This window comes from Canis lupus, chromosome 1 (assembly GCF_011100685.1).
Source record: "Canis lupus familiaris isolate Mischka breed German Shepherd chromosome 1, alternate assembly UU_Cfam_GSD_1.0, whole genome shotgun sequence".
Taxonomy (NCBI): Eukaryota; Metazoa; Chordata; class Mammalia; order Carnivora; family Canidae; genus Canis; species Canis lupus.
Genome location: NC_049222.1, coordinates 42568161 through 42583700, shown reverse-complemented (window position 1 = coordinate 42583700; position 15540 = coordinate 42568161). Strand labels below are relative to the sequence as shown.

General features: G+C 37.2%; 1 protein-coding gene across 1 annotated transcript in view; it reads right to left on the bottom strand.

Annotated features, from left to right (window-relative positions):
* The window catches only part of ESR1 (estrogen receptor 1), a 284287-nt gene that overhangs the window by 191907 nt on the left and 76840 nt on the right, over window positions 1-15540 (bottom strand). Inside the window, 1 exon segment of the mRNA NM_001286958.1 lies at window positions 13351-13467. Coding sequence (NP_001273887.1) covers window positions 13351-13467 — 117 coding nt within the window.

Genomic DNA, 15540 nt, shown 5'->3' with positions numbered 1-15540 from the left:
CTTGTATCAGAAGATTCTTTATGAATATATGACCCGTATGGATGGGTAACAGGACAACGAAGGGAAGTGAATCAATTCCACATGTACAACAATTAATTTGGGGTAGGACTCAACTGAGTAGATGGTGAACTGCAGCATTGGAGCAAACATAGTAAGATATTCCAAAATCAGTTATTAATAAAAATGCTTAGAACTATTAAAAAAAAACCTTTCATGTGATGAATTAAAACCATATTGAGAGAGGGAAAGAGAATGTGTGTGAATACACTAGAGAAAAAGAGCTAATCTCTGCTTGCAAGAAAGAATATCTGGAAAATTCATTATGGAACTGCCATACTATATCTAATATTTTAAAGGAAATCCCCATTATGTAGTGTGAAAGGGATATTTTTTAATCCTCTACAAAACAATAAAATAAACCTAAAAATTAGGCTCAAGGGAAAAAAAATGGAATTTGACATTCAACAATAAAGATGCTCTACCTCTACCTAGAACTTCTCAAAACAAATACCTATAAAAAGTTTCAGCAACCAATGAAACAGTTCATCTTATCTGTGATATTGAATATTATTAAAATAACTCAATAAGATGGAAATTTTACTTTAACTTAATAATTTTTGAAGTGGATTTTTTACTCCCTTCAAATGAGCTTTTCTTTGACTAAATGTATAGTTTTATTTATTTGTTATGATAGTTGTAGTATGTGGTGTTATTACTTTTCATGTTTAAAATTCCATAATAAATTTTCCATAAGTCTATGCATATGCAAAAAGGAAGGAGGAATGAGCGTAAGATAATTATAGCAGTGGTATTACTTCACTCATGCTCATAAAACCTGAATAATGTACTAATGCCAAGGGAATTGTTTAGCTAAACATTAAGATAAACCACTTCGTGAGGTGCCTGGGTGACTCAGTTGGTTAAGCATATGACTCTTGGTTTCGGCTAAGTCATGATCTCAGGGTCATGGGATAGAGCCCCACATCAGGCTCTGCACTGGGTGTTGAGCCTGCTTAAGATTTTTCTCTCTTTCCTCTCCCTCTGCCCCTCCCCAGCCTCTCCCTCTCTCCTTCTCTAAAAAAGAAAAAAAAAAAAGATAAACCACTTCTATTCCTTTTTCTGTTTTCCTTAATCTCACCAATCAATAACAAATATTTACAAAAATATCACTATGCTATGAATAGAACAAGCCCATGACTATCCTTATAAAAATTAAAATTCTAATTGGAAGACAGAAGATAAACATATTTTTAAAAATACAATATACAGGCAGTCTGGGTGGCTCAGCAGTGTAGCGCCACCTTCGGCCCAAGGCATGATCCTGGAGACCCAGGATCGAGTCCTGCATCAGGATCCCTGCATGGAGCCTGCTTCTCCCTCTGCCCGTGTCTCTGCCTCTGTGTGTGTGTGTGTGTGTGTGTGTGTGTGTGTGTGTGTGTCATGAATAAATAAAATCTTAAAAAAAATACCATATACAATTTACACACAATTTAAAATATAACATACACATTTTTAAAATACAATAACCTGTTAGCTTGGCTCCACTGTCTGACACATAGAAGGTGAATCCTATGCCCTATTCAATTCAGTATTCCATAAATAAAGATATCTTACATGCACTATCAGGCCAGTTGGCTGGGTGCTGGTGGAATAGCACAAAGGTCCAGAAAATAATTGGCATGGGCACCTTGCCACTCGAGAGGCCAGACTGGGGATGAGACTTGGTGACAGTGTTGAGGGCAGAGCTAAGTGGTTGGCATCTCTACTGATAAGTGGCAGCAAAGTCTGTACGCAATGAACTCTATTAATGACAGAATAAGTAGTCAGTTAAATAACCTAGAACTCAAAATGAAAGCATCTGTGTAGATGGGGTTACGTCAAAGATTAGAAATGGTGGTGAGGCAGAGAGGACAGATATCCAAGTATATGTTAAAATCAAAGGAGCTGAGGTCAAATGACTCAGAGCTGAGATGGTGGAGAGTGCGCTCTTACAGCTTGAATTGACTCCACACCAATGGGTCTGACTTGTCCTCAAGCTGGCAAGACTCAAAAAACTCAGTACCTAGATTAACACAGGGCTCTAACAGCAGCGCACCTGACTTTCTGATTAACAGAGAATGAATATTATTTAGTACTCAGAGGAAAAAGGCTATGGTTTCCAGGGAGTCTTAAACGAGTCAGAGAGAAGGGCTTTGAAAACGGGAAAATTTATTACTAATAAATAAAGTATTAATAACTAACTTCACATTGAAACTTCACATTGAGGCAAGAAGGGATAAGGTATGTTCTGTGCTCAATGGGCAGACCTGGTTGCTGCAGCCAAAAGTTTCTAAGAGTAGCAAAGAAGCAGGAAAAAATAAGCGTGATTCAGAGGATGGAGAAGTCTGAATGCCAGGATAAAGCAGGGGCGAAATTGTAGGTTCCTTGGAGCTAGACACTACATCTTACGTATTACTGATTACCCAGGTTTAACTAAATACATAATAACTAATTACTTAAGAGCTCTTGATTAATTGTGGTGATGATGATAGTATGTGGAATAGCATTGTATTTGGAGATTAGATAAGTACATAAGGCAAAAACTGCGTGTGCTCCTTATTACCTGTTGTAACCAACTTTATGAAGAGCTGGCAAAAAGCCAAATACAATACTACAAGCTATACCTCAATTCCTGTACAATCTTATTAGGTAGGAATTATTATAATCCTCATTTGGAAAATGAAGGAATAGGGTTTGGAGAGGTTAAGTATCTTGTTCAAGGTCACATTTCTAGACAAAGCTAAAATGTGAATCTAGGCAGTCTGATTCCAAAAGCAAAAGACCACAATGCTACACCATATATGAATAACAATACCTAACATCTGTAAGCCAATTCATAATTGCCAAAATACATAATTCGTCCATTTGATTCTCAGAATATTCTGATGGGGGTAGTTGGTATTTTTACACAGGTATGTTTTCTATGAGACTGGAACCCACAAAGAAAAATAAATAAATCTAGGATGGGCAGGACTTAACATGGCAATAGGACAGATCCCCAAGAACATTAGCCAGAAGTTGAAAGTAAGTACAATGGGCCAGCCAGCACACTTGAGCTTACTGGATCCTTGAGAGCACTGATATCATTAGGGTCAGAACTTCCAGGTGAGTTGAGATGGCAGAAATTTTTAGGTCAACTCCACTACTAGGTTTCATGAGGAAATGAAGGGGTTTGGTCACCTTTTTATGTAAATGGTTTCCTTCCACCATTAGATTGCCTGGACTTTGTGGTCTTCCCCTTGTGTCTCCAAGACCTTCATGCAGTAAATGTTCAATAAAGGTTATCTGTAGGGGCACCTGGGTGGCTCAGTGGTTGAGCAGCATCTGCCTTTGGCTCAGGTCATGATCCCAGGGTTCTGGAATTAAGTTCCACATCAAGCTCCCCATAGGGAGCCTGCTCCTCCCTCTGCCTATGTCTCTGCCTCTGTGTGTGTGTGTGTCTCTCATGAATAAATAAATAAAATCTTTAAAACAATGGTTATCTGTAGATGATTTGGCTAAGGAGTTTGGGCTTAGCCTAGCATTTGCTATGTAAAACTTTCTAAATAAAACTGCCAAAAAGTTATTACAAAATAAATGTAATAATGGCCAGTCTTTTAAAGCAAGCTTCTAAAGATATAAACACCTAAGTATAATTCTGTGTGCTTCTCACTAACTTTTATTTGCTCAGTCAAGTTTAAACTAAACCACATGTTGCCTCAAGGTGTAACCAGACATGACTTTATTATACATGACTCCACACTTTACCTTAGGCTCTCTCTTAGGCCTGGCATATATTTCCCAGAAGTCTGAGCTTACACTACTGGATACAAGCAAACGTCACTGGACTAGCTTGTGTGATACTTAGTCAGAAACTTCTCAAAAGCTACTGTCTAGCCTCTTCCTTCATCTGTTCGTCAAGGCAAACTAGAAACTTTTACCAGTTCTTTGGACTCCAGTCTTAGGTATAACTATTACATCTCTAATAACAGAAAGAGCTTAGTTTTATTAAAGTCCTATCTCAACAAACTTTGTTCTTGAATTCTCTCATTTATGTGGTTGAATAATTTGTAGTGATGCTATAGCTACCTTCTATAGCTCAACCACTATCATGGCTACACCACAATCATTTTTGTGACACTAGCCACTAAGAAGAGATTCTCTTTCCATGCTAATTACTCAAGAGAAAGCTTTGTCCATGCCAGCAGATTTTTCCAGTTGCTAGTTGCTCTACAATTTTTTTTTTTAAGATTTTATTTATTTATTCATGAGAGACACAGAGAGAGAGGCAGAGACATAGGCAGAGGGAGAAGCAGGCTCCATGCAGGGAGCCCGATGTGGGTCTCGATCCTGGGTCTCCAGGATCACACCCTGGGCTGAAGGCAGGCGCCAAACCGCTGAGCCACCCAGGGATCCCCTACAAACTTTAACATGATATATAAATATGATGGCAGCTAAGGTGGTTCCTTATATCCAGAAATGAATATACACTAACTTCAGCTTTAGATTCTGACCTTTCCACTACTAATCTGAACTTAGATTGTGCAACATAAAATTTAAGATTTGAAAGATATTTTAGAGACCACTGAGTCCTAAGCCCATAGTTTTCAGAACGGAAAACTGAGTTCAGGAAAACTAGGTGATCTGTCCAAGGGTACTCAGAAGAGCCAGCTCATACACTCAATCCTAAGCCAGGCTTCCTTCTACCTGGCAGAGTCACTTTTTTTAATACCGGAACAGTCTAAACATTTAAAAAAGAAAACAAAGAGGCTTTACAACAAATATTGAAATTGTTATTGGAAAATAGTGAAAACCTGTGGCCTGAAGGAGTAAATGTCCTTTTTAAATTATATTAAATATTAAGCAATATTAAGTAATTGAATATTAAATAACTCTTTAAAAAAAAACATCACCATATAAATTTATTTTGGTACATCAACTGTGTAACTAAGCCAAATGCACTGATTAATGTTCTTGTTGAAGAAGAGTAGTATTTTGTGTCTACAGTTGTGGTCCATGTGATATTAATATCTTACTTATGCATTTGTCTCTCTTTCGTGATGATCTAAATCACTCTAGTTCAGCAAGGCAGTGTAGTACAATGAAAAGAGCACTGAACGAGGAGTCAAAAGAGTCTTGACCACTTGTCTGAGCAGTTAATTAGCTGTGTGACTTGGACTTGAACAATAACTAAAAAACAAAGAAATGGGCTAGGCGATCTTTAAGTTCTTTTCAGCTCTAAACATCCTTCACTATCCTCATCACACTCATTGAAACTGAAAGTAAACACATGAAAATTCATGAGGTCTTAGATTTATGCAATTTAAAGCAGCAATTCATTCATACAATTACTGCCCCCAAAATTCTACATTTTAGAAGTTCTATCCACAGAAAGGGTCTTTATATAATCTCAAGGCCAATTTACTTTTGCAAAAGCAACTCATAGGAGTAAGACAGATCAGTCCTGAAATTTTTGCCTGGCCTTAAAAAACTGTCAGCATTCCTTCTAACTTCCTAGGTCATTCTTAGAAAAGTAAATGAAGATCTCTCTTTCCATCCTTTAAGAACTAAACTGACCTCTAAATAAGCAACCAAATTATTTCAGTATAAAAATAATTGAAAAAAAATTAAAATGGTATTCTAGCTATAACTTAAATAAAAATAAAAGCATGACTGTTAATGTTCTTTGGTTAATTTTATACACACAGGGAATTTCTACTGAAATATTAAATAGCCTTACATTTAATTCCTTTTTAATTTGCATTCATAAGCAATTGTAACATACACACGCATATATTAAACCCACATCTGAATAAATTAGTGAAATCTAGTATATCTGAAACTAGCCGACATCTTTCCAGGAATACTGGTGTACATCTACTTCTGGGTTTTTTAACTCACTATGTCCATTTCATTTATCACATATCTAAGAGAGGCATGAAAATAAGATGCACATCTGTTTTCAGCACTCCAACACAAGCTGTCAGGATTGCTGTCTACAGAATTCCTACATTGAGTGAAGAAGAGTAAATAAACCTATTGGGCCCCCTTCACATCCGAGATTCTATGACTCTATAATTATTTTTCAGTCTAAAATCTGAAAAGCTCATCTTTCTAATTGTGATAAATTACAAGAATAGACCCAATTTTTTCAACCTTTGCATGTAACTCTGAAGACCCACCTTACAAAGTATATAGTCCTGGAAGCCAAGTAAAGAAAGTAAATTAAGGAGGAGAGAACTATCTACCCTGTCAGAGGCTGCTAATTGATCAAGATGAGTACTGAGACTTGACTATTGGATTTAGCAACATAAGGTCATTGGTAACCTTAACAAAAGTAGTTTTGGTGGTGTCATCAGTAGGGCACCAATCTTCAAATTGACCTGATCCCATCATACTCTGCCAAATCTGTAGGAAAGTTGTTCTGTCTACATAAGAGGTCTGAAGGCAGCATGTTTCCTACAAGGATGGAAGCAGCACTAGGCTACCCACCACCATGCTTCACCCAACTGAACTAACAGTCACAGATGCTGACCTGCCTCTACTCTCATCAGGCAGCTGAGGGCATGATGTATCAGGATTATCTCTTTCATTTTTACCAATGTTTGGATAGAATGACTAATTAGTCATCTTGTTCTCATTTGTGCTAAATTAAGGAACCCCAATGGTGTCATTACCCACTTTCTCTTTTCTTTAAATTCAGGGTGAGTCCCAACATATTCCACATCCCCTACTACTGTCATTGCTGCCACTACTGCTAAAGCAGAAATAGAGTGGTATTCATAGGTTAGCTATGAACTTGGTAGGCCTAATTCCCTTAGCTCTCCAGATCAACAGATTACTGAAGTCTTAGTAGGTGGTTTCTTACCTCTAGATTTGTTCTCTCTGGGGTATATGTATGTGTTTGTGTGCATTAACTTAGTTATATGCCACTCATATTTTTAGTCAATTATTTTACATGTTAAATGTCAATTGTTGCATGGAGTACTTACAGTAAAGAGGTATGCTGGGGGAAAGAAAGAACTCTGAGTTTAGAATCTAGAATTCTAAGTTCAACTTTTCTGCTAAGTAGTTCTGAGACTTTGATCAAGTCACTTGATCATTCTAGATCAGTTTTCTTACCTAGAAGAGGAAGGAGTTAGATAAGATCAGTGGTTTGTAAACTGTGTTCCCAAGAGCCTGAGTTTCTCAGGAACAACAAAATGAGTGAAGAGAGGCTATGCCAAATCAGCTTTCATCTGTCTTAGAGACTGAGAATCTGCTACTGCTGGTAGAAATATTTGATGGATTTAAATATTGCTTTGCAATATTAAAGATTCATTAATCTTTATGGCCCTATATATGATACAAGGACTGGATTCAGTGTATTTCTTTGTCTTCCAATAAAAAATGATCATATGCAGGAAACTCTGAATAAATTATCCATAATAGGAATTAATAAAATAATATTCTAATAGCATAAATATATAGGTTACTGCTTAAAACAGCCAGAATCTCTTTGGCCAAGAAATATTAGCTTCTCTTTAACATTTTTCTAAAATCAAACCCTAAACATGTACCCCTAACCATGCCTCCTGAAAAAGCTTAGATTCACATGCAGTTACAATTCTCACATGAATTACTGGACTATCCCAAGAAAGAACCTCACATTTACATTCTAAATTCGTCTATTTGGTTCTATCATCACTAATATTAACAATCAGTTGATTACTGCAGCACCTGAGTGGCTCAGTGGTTTAAGCGTCCTACTCTTGGTTTCCACTCAGGAAATCTCAGGGCAATCTCAGGGTCATAGGATGGAGCCCAGAACTAGGCTCTGTACTCCATACAGAGTCTGCTTGTCGCTCTCCTTCCTTCTCTGCCCCTCTCCAGGTTCCCATTGGCACACTCACACATGCACACACACTCTCTCTCTCAAATAAATAAATAAATAAATAAATAAATAAATAAATAAATACAGTCTTTAAAAAGGAAAATAATCAGTTGACTACTTTTGGTAAAAGACAGTCAATGTAGGATTAAAGGAAAACTAATTTTCTGGATTGGGAGTTATCTCTTCAGTACAATCAATTATAGTAGCCCATGATGATAAATATTAAACTTAGGCAATAACCAAATATTTTACTTTCCAATTCTTCATTGGGTTCTGAGTTATACTGGGCTCATAACATACATCTCCCTGTCTATATTATTGGTATCTTTTCACTTGAAAATTATAACATTAATTTATTTAATTTAGTTATTGTTTGGGAGTATTTCTCAAAATTAAATTGTAACATTGTTATCAAAATAAAAAATAGTATTTATTACTTTATTTCAAATTTTATTTTTTTTATTTGAGTATAGTTGACACACAACATTACATAGTTTCAGTTATACAGCATAGTGATTTATCAAGTTTACAGATTATGCTACGTGTACAAGTATACCTACCATCTGTCATTATATATCAATATAACATATCACTGACTATATTCCCTATACTGTGCCTTTTATTCCATAACTTATTCATTCCATATCCGAAAGCCTGTATCTCCTACTCCCCTTCAAATTTCTTCTTAATGCGTTATATGCAAACATAATCAGGATGGGCAGTGCATGTCTATCAATTAATTTCCTGCATCAGTTAATTTCTGTGTGTCAATTTCCTCATCTGAAGAGTGAAAACCTTACCACCTACACACAGCTGAGTTTATTCTGAGAAAAGAATTTTAACAAATTTGTGTAAATCTCTGACATCATAAAATGAAATACACAACCAATCTTGCTCCTCATTAAGCTATATCAAATATATGGCACCAAAAGAAAGAAAAGCAGATGTGTCTGAGCCAAGTTTTTATTCCCCACAGGGACTTAGATATTTATACCCAGTAGAAGTGATGAAATTACCATTCTTTTTCTTTCTTCCAAAAAGAAGAAAGAGAGAAAAGATGTAATAGCTAACACTTGTGTGGTACTTTAAATTTATAAAGTACTTTTATAAGTTATGAATTGCAATTTTTGTAACAAACTTGTGAAGTAGAAACTATTTTTATTTTACATCTGAGGATAATGAAGTTCATAAAAGCAACTATAACCGGATTGCTCAGAGGAGGAGCAGTATTTGGACCAGGAATTCCATCTCTGAAGTCTTCCCCCTTTCCACCAAACCAAACTAGAATAGTAGATTCTTGGTAACAATACACACTGTGGGGGCACCAGGGTGACTCAGTCAGTTAAACATCCAACTCTTGATTTCAGCTCAGGTCGTGATCTTGAGGTCCTGGCATCAAGCCCCATTTTGGGTTCCATGCTCAGCAGGGAGTCTGCTTGAAGATTTCTATTCCTCTCCTTCTGACCCTCCCCCCTCTAAAATAAATAAGAAATCTTAAAAATATATATACACCTTGAAAGTTAGATATCTGAGTAATATCCTGGGTTGAACTAACCCAGGAGCAGTTAGCTAAAGCTCTGAACTACCATTGGCCACTGGTCTTCATCTTCCAACTCACTCTCAACTTGTCTTCTGGACTTTTTTGCCACTTCATATACAAATGTCCTCTTTGTACCATAAACACAGTGATGGAAGGGACTGGGTCTTATTCTTGTTGCTCCATAATAGCTCATGTGTAAGAAAGTCTAAACAAATAATTATTTAAATAAATTAAGTCATCAATTCATGAAAAGAAAAGAAAATTTTGAACACTTACTTTGTGACTTGCTTAGTGCTAGCTCAGTAAACAGGACAGAGAGAGTCCTTGTCATCATGGAGTTTATGGACAGTTGTAGAATAGCTAACAATAATAATTATGGTAACTCAACAAGAGCCAGGTGCTATGAAAGGTAGAACACTGGGAATTAACATAGCATGAGGCAACAGGGAAGGCCTCCCAAAAGGAAACACATTGAATCTGCCTTCTAAGGTTGAAGAGGAGGGATACAGATGAGGAGGAAAATGCAGCTGAACCAGAGAGATGTGTACATGTATGAAGATGGGGAAACGCGTTCCCTAAAGCATATCTTAAATTCTGCATCTTACAGAACTACTGTGGCTCAGAACCAAATCTAATAATGATGTTGGGATTTTCAGGGTAATAAAGGCATCATTAACGGATTCAAATAATTTCTTCATGTAGGTAAATCATGTACTTTTTTGTATCTTTAGCATATTTCAGTAAATGTATTCAGCCTTGCTATAAAAACAGGGGGTGGGTAAATAATTATCTCTCTTTTATCAGAAACTAACCATTTTATGTCATATGTAGAGATTCAATATTCTAATTGCTGTCAAGCCTGGTTACGAAACTGTATTCTTATGAAACCAGGAGGAAATGTTATAAAGATTTATTTAGTCACAGCTGTCTTTACAAGTAATTTCAAATTTTATAGTTATATTTGTACTTCCAATTGTAAATTAAGTCTTTATTCAGTGGGATTTGGGGAGCTGTTATACAAGGTGTCATAAGGTTATGTGTGGTATTCCATGTTGTAGAAAATACAATAAATTACATTGCTTTAATGGCAAACACTTTATACATATCATTAAAATGAGATGTATGCACAGCTTATAATTTTACAACTTTAAAGCTTGGCATAAAATTTACACACATATATAAACTGCCAGAAAGACACGTTTTATTATATGCAGACAGACACTGAATAAACTGCTGAGAACTCTCTATGAGATACTGTTATATACTGAATTTTGTTCTCCCCAAAATGCACATTGAAGCCCTAACCCCCAGTACCTTAGATTGTGACTTTATTTGGACACAGGGTCTTTGAAGAGATAACAGAGATCAAATGAAGTCATACAGGTGGGGCTCTAATCCAACAGGACTTGTGTGCTTATAAGAAGGAAAAACACCAAGGGTGTGTAAATACAGGGGGAAAAAAAGGAGGACACAGTGAGATGGTGACCATCTGCAAGCCAAGGAGAAAACTTTCAAATGAGACCAAACCTGCTGGCACCCTCACCGTGGACTTCTTAGCCTCCAGAACTGTAAGAAAATACACTTCTATGGTTTAAGCCCCCCATCTATAGTACTTTGATACGGCAGATGTTATAGACTAAATTATTTCCCACCAAAATTCATATGTTGAAGTCACATAAGCTACAGTGTGACTGTATTTGAAGATCAGGCCTTCATGGAAGCAATTACAGGTTAACTGAAGTCATCATAAAGGTGAGATCCTAATCCAATAGGACCAGCACCTTTATAAGAAGAGAGACACACACCAGAGAATGCTTCCTCTATGTCTGTGCCCACAGAGAAAAGGACACAGTGAGAAGGCAGCTATCTATAAGCTTGAAAGAGAGCGCTTACCAGAAACTGGATTTTCCAACAACTTCATCTTGGACTTTAGCCTCCAGAAACTGTGAGAAAATTGATTTCTATTGTTTAAGCCCCCCAGGCCATAGACTTTGTTATGGCAGGCCAAGGAGACTAATATAGCAGCAGACTAACACAGATAAGTACATTTTAGTCATAAATATGCCCATGTAAGAATATGCATGCACATGCAGACTGCCTAGATATAGTGAAATTATCTAGAGTTGTATTTGAAAACAGTGGGAGGACTCTTATTATATCTTTGCATATTAGAATTTTTCTTAGATTAAAAATGAGCATGTATAATTTATGTTAAATATACAGCCAGATTGTATTCGGATACAAATTAGGAAAAAACAGAGATTGTTTTTATGAAGTGGGGCCAATATATGGGTACTCTCAAAGGAAAAAATGTTTTGGACATATTCACAAGTTGATTATTTCAGCATTCAGACAGAACATTAAGAGACTCGGCTTAACCTACCTGTAGTCACCAAGGAAGCACATTAAATTTACACTCCACTGGTTCAAATTAAACTTTTTACATATAGCTGTTACATTACTGTCACTTATCAAGTTACCTTAACAAGCTTTTTGTAAGTTTAATTAAGCTTTGACTGATTCTCCAATGGTACAAAGAAAGATGAATTCCTTAAATATTTAATTCATTTAGGACTCCAAGTATGATTTTCTCAATGTGGCTGTTAATTTCTTGGAATTAATTACTTTGAATTAAAGCTGCTTTTTCAGACATCGGAGACACAGAGTCACAGCTCACACAATGCATAATAAATTCAATATTTCGTCTGTTTTGAGAGAATTTATCTCAAACTGTATCTAAAATCTCAACCTGGCAGTCTTATCTGTGACCATGGAACTCAGGAATCTTTGACTGTAAACTCCCTTCCAACCAGGTTCTTGGTTTTCCTTCCGATTCCCCTTTTCAGGCAAGTATTAATGAGGGAAAAGATTAGCTGCCCTTCACCTGCGCCATCAACATTCTTTTTCATGCTAATTCCCTTCTCCTTAACTCATGCCACGCCTCTTGTTCCTCAGAAAGCTCTTCCCCTATTACAGTCAGCAGGCAACAAAATCCCAGGCCCCTCCCTCCCCTCAGTATCCTCTGAAAACACTGAACACACCATGGCTTTAATTACACAGTTTCTATTTGTTCTCTTCCAGTAGTTTGAAGGCTACCCAAGACTGGCATCTGTGTTCCTCAAGACTAGATCTCCAAGAAGACAAGATCAGGCAACCACATCTATGGAGCAAAAAATGCCCCCAGAACCAGAAACTGGATTCCCATAAAAGAAAATGGAAAACTGGATACATGAGAAGACAGAAAACCACACACACATACACACTCATGCACGCATGCATGCACACACGCACATGGCCACAAAGACAGAAGCACACGGGCACAAAGCCTGAAAGCCTCATGATTTGTCAGCACTCAGCACCGACTCCACTGCTCCAAGCCCCATGCCAGATGCTGAGGTTATAGGAGCCACTAGTTGACTCAACTTCTAAAGGAGAAAGCTGCCTTTTGATTGACATTCGAACTCCCTGAAGGATGTGAAGACACTGGAAGACTATAAATTAGCTATTTAGCTCTTACATTTACAAGTCTCACATTAGGGAAAGCTTCTTCTCAGACACCGTTTTCTAGCACTAGCAACATAAACAGTCACTGAAAAATATTTCTAGATTAATTCACTGAGCAGTCTTCCTTTCCTTCCACTGCCACCTCCCACACACCTCTGATTCAAAATATAAGTATTTACATCTAAAATATAAAACACAAAATGGCATGTTAGAATATCCAGTTCCAGGAACTTCCTATTTAAAAAAAAAAGTGTTATAAAAATACTTTTGTTGCAAAGAAAAATAGGACTAGGAAACAATTAATTAGAAGGGAAAACATTGCACTGCCATGGTGGTTAGGACAGAAGTAGCCAGCACTGGGGGGCAGGCATGGACGCCCCTCCTGGGTGGGTGCTCTTGGGAGGCAGGTACCTACCGCCTTTCATCATGCCAACTTCATAGCACTTGCGCAGCCGACAGGCCTGACAGCTCTTCCTCCTGTTCTTATCAATTGTGCACTGGTTGGTAGCTGGACACATGTAGTCATTATGTCCTATTAAAAGCAAGAGGACAGAATTAATATTATTTCAGGAGATGTAGTCAGAATCTAGAGAGAAACTGCCTGGAGGATGTTTTCCTGTCATCTACTTGGCTTTACTGTGTTGCAGATACTCTGATAGGTCAGGTAAGATGTAGACTGGAAATATCTGTTGAATTCAGTAATAGGAGTCATTAGACATAAGGATTTAAGCAACTTTTGTGGGACAGCTAAGATAGAAAACAGGTGTGGGTTGAGCTATGCAGGAGAGGTGAGGAAAAGGCAGAGCTTAAGTGTGTAGACCTCTCTGAAGAGTTGAACTGAGAAGTAGAGAAGGGATGTAAGGTGAAGGTTTGAGAGTGATGTGAGGTCCCGGGAGATCTTTTCTGTGAGACAGAGTTGTATATCATGGATGTGAATGAGAAAGAGAATTTGAGCAACAGAGATGCAGTAAACATGAGGTTAAAGAAAGAACTCCCCCATGTTCTTTCCACCCCTCAGGCTGTGGCTTCCTAGTTTCATTTGCAGATTCTCTCCAACATCCACTCTAGAGCAGCACAGGACTCAGTGTCAAGCCCTTCTTCTTCTCTTTTTTTTTATTTTTATTTTTTTAAGATTTTATTTATTTATTCATGAGAGAGAGAGAGAGAGAGACAGAGCGAGACAAAGGCAGAAGGAGAAGCAGGCCCCATGCAGGGAGCCTGACGTGGGACTCGATCCTGGGCCTCCAGGATCAGGCCCTGGGCTGAAGGTGGCGCTAAACCACTGAGCCACCCGGGCTGCCCCAAGCCCTTCTTCTGATTCCAAAGTCTGCCACGAGAGAATCTATTCCATGGCTACAGCTCCCGTGGTCATAAATGCAGATGATTCGCAGATTTATGCTCCCAGACCAACCCTCTTCTTTGAGTTCTGACTACATAGGGCCAATTGCCCATAAGAATTTTCTGCTCTAAGATTTAGAGGTCACCTCCATTTCTTTATCCCTCAAAAGAAGTCTGGTTTCTGATGTGAATATCAAACTCCACAAATTAATAAATATCGGCATGTTTAATGAAGAAATCCATTTATCTAAAATCCAAATGCTTAGGCCTGAATTTAGACTATGGAGATGATATATATTATTTTTAAATGTTTCCCATTCTCAAAAAAAAAAAAAAAGTGAGGAAATATTGCCCCCTCTAATTCAGATCATCTGTGTCTCCATTTTCCCATTCACTAAGGGCAAGATGTAACATGTATTAAAGTGTTTTCACTATAGAACTCTTTGTTCCTTATTCAGCTTAAGGGTCAATCTCAATTAGAATAGGGTGGAGTGGGACCTTAACAAGAAATGTTGGTCTCATAAAACTTGCTTCTCCATCTTTAGACATACATTATAAAAATAACTACATAAACAGGCTTCAGATCAAATTAACACATACATTCTTCTTCCGACCATAATAGGAACCAGCAAACTAGCCAGCAAAATTGTAAACTGACAACTTCAGTAAAAGACCACACACCACCTCAAATATCCAGGAATAGTTTTTATGTTTAGAACTGCCCTTATTAACACAGACAAGCTGAGGAAATAATAGAATCAGAAACAAAATTTACCTAGGCAGATGTTAACTTTAAGCAAAAGTTGCCGTCTTCTGACACCTCAAAGAAATTTTCAGTGTTTGGTTTCCTATGATGTTTATGCTCTACATGCTGATTTATTTTAAATCTAAAAATGAGTTTATATTAAATCTCAGAAGAAAAGAGTCAATAATCATTCAAACTAAAAATTAACTCTGATACACTTTCCTCTCAAAAACCAGTTGTTCTGCAAGCAAGAAGATGGGAGAACTGAATTGGATCAGAGGCCAACTGGCAAAATGTTATGTTTGCACTGGCCATCCCTGTAGATGTGTATCTTTATAGAACCAAGTGAAATTCCTGAACTAACATGTTTAACAGATAAAACACACTGGATTTGTGCAATTGAATTCATCCCTTAACTAGAAAGAAAATAGATGCACAGCAGAATCATGTTTGTAATGCAAACTCTTGGTGATAAAGTGGATTTTCTGCTCCGACTACATTAAAATTTAGAATTAGTAAATT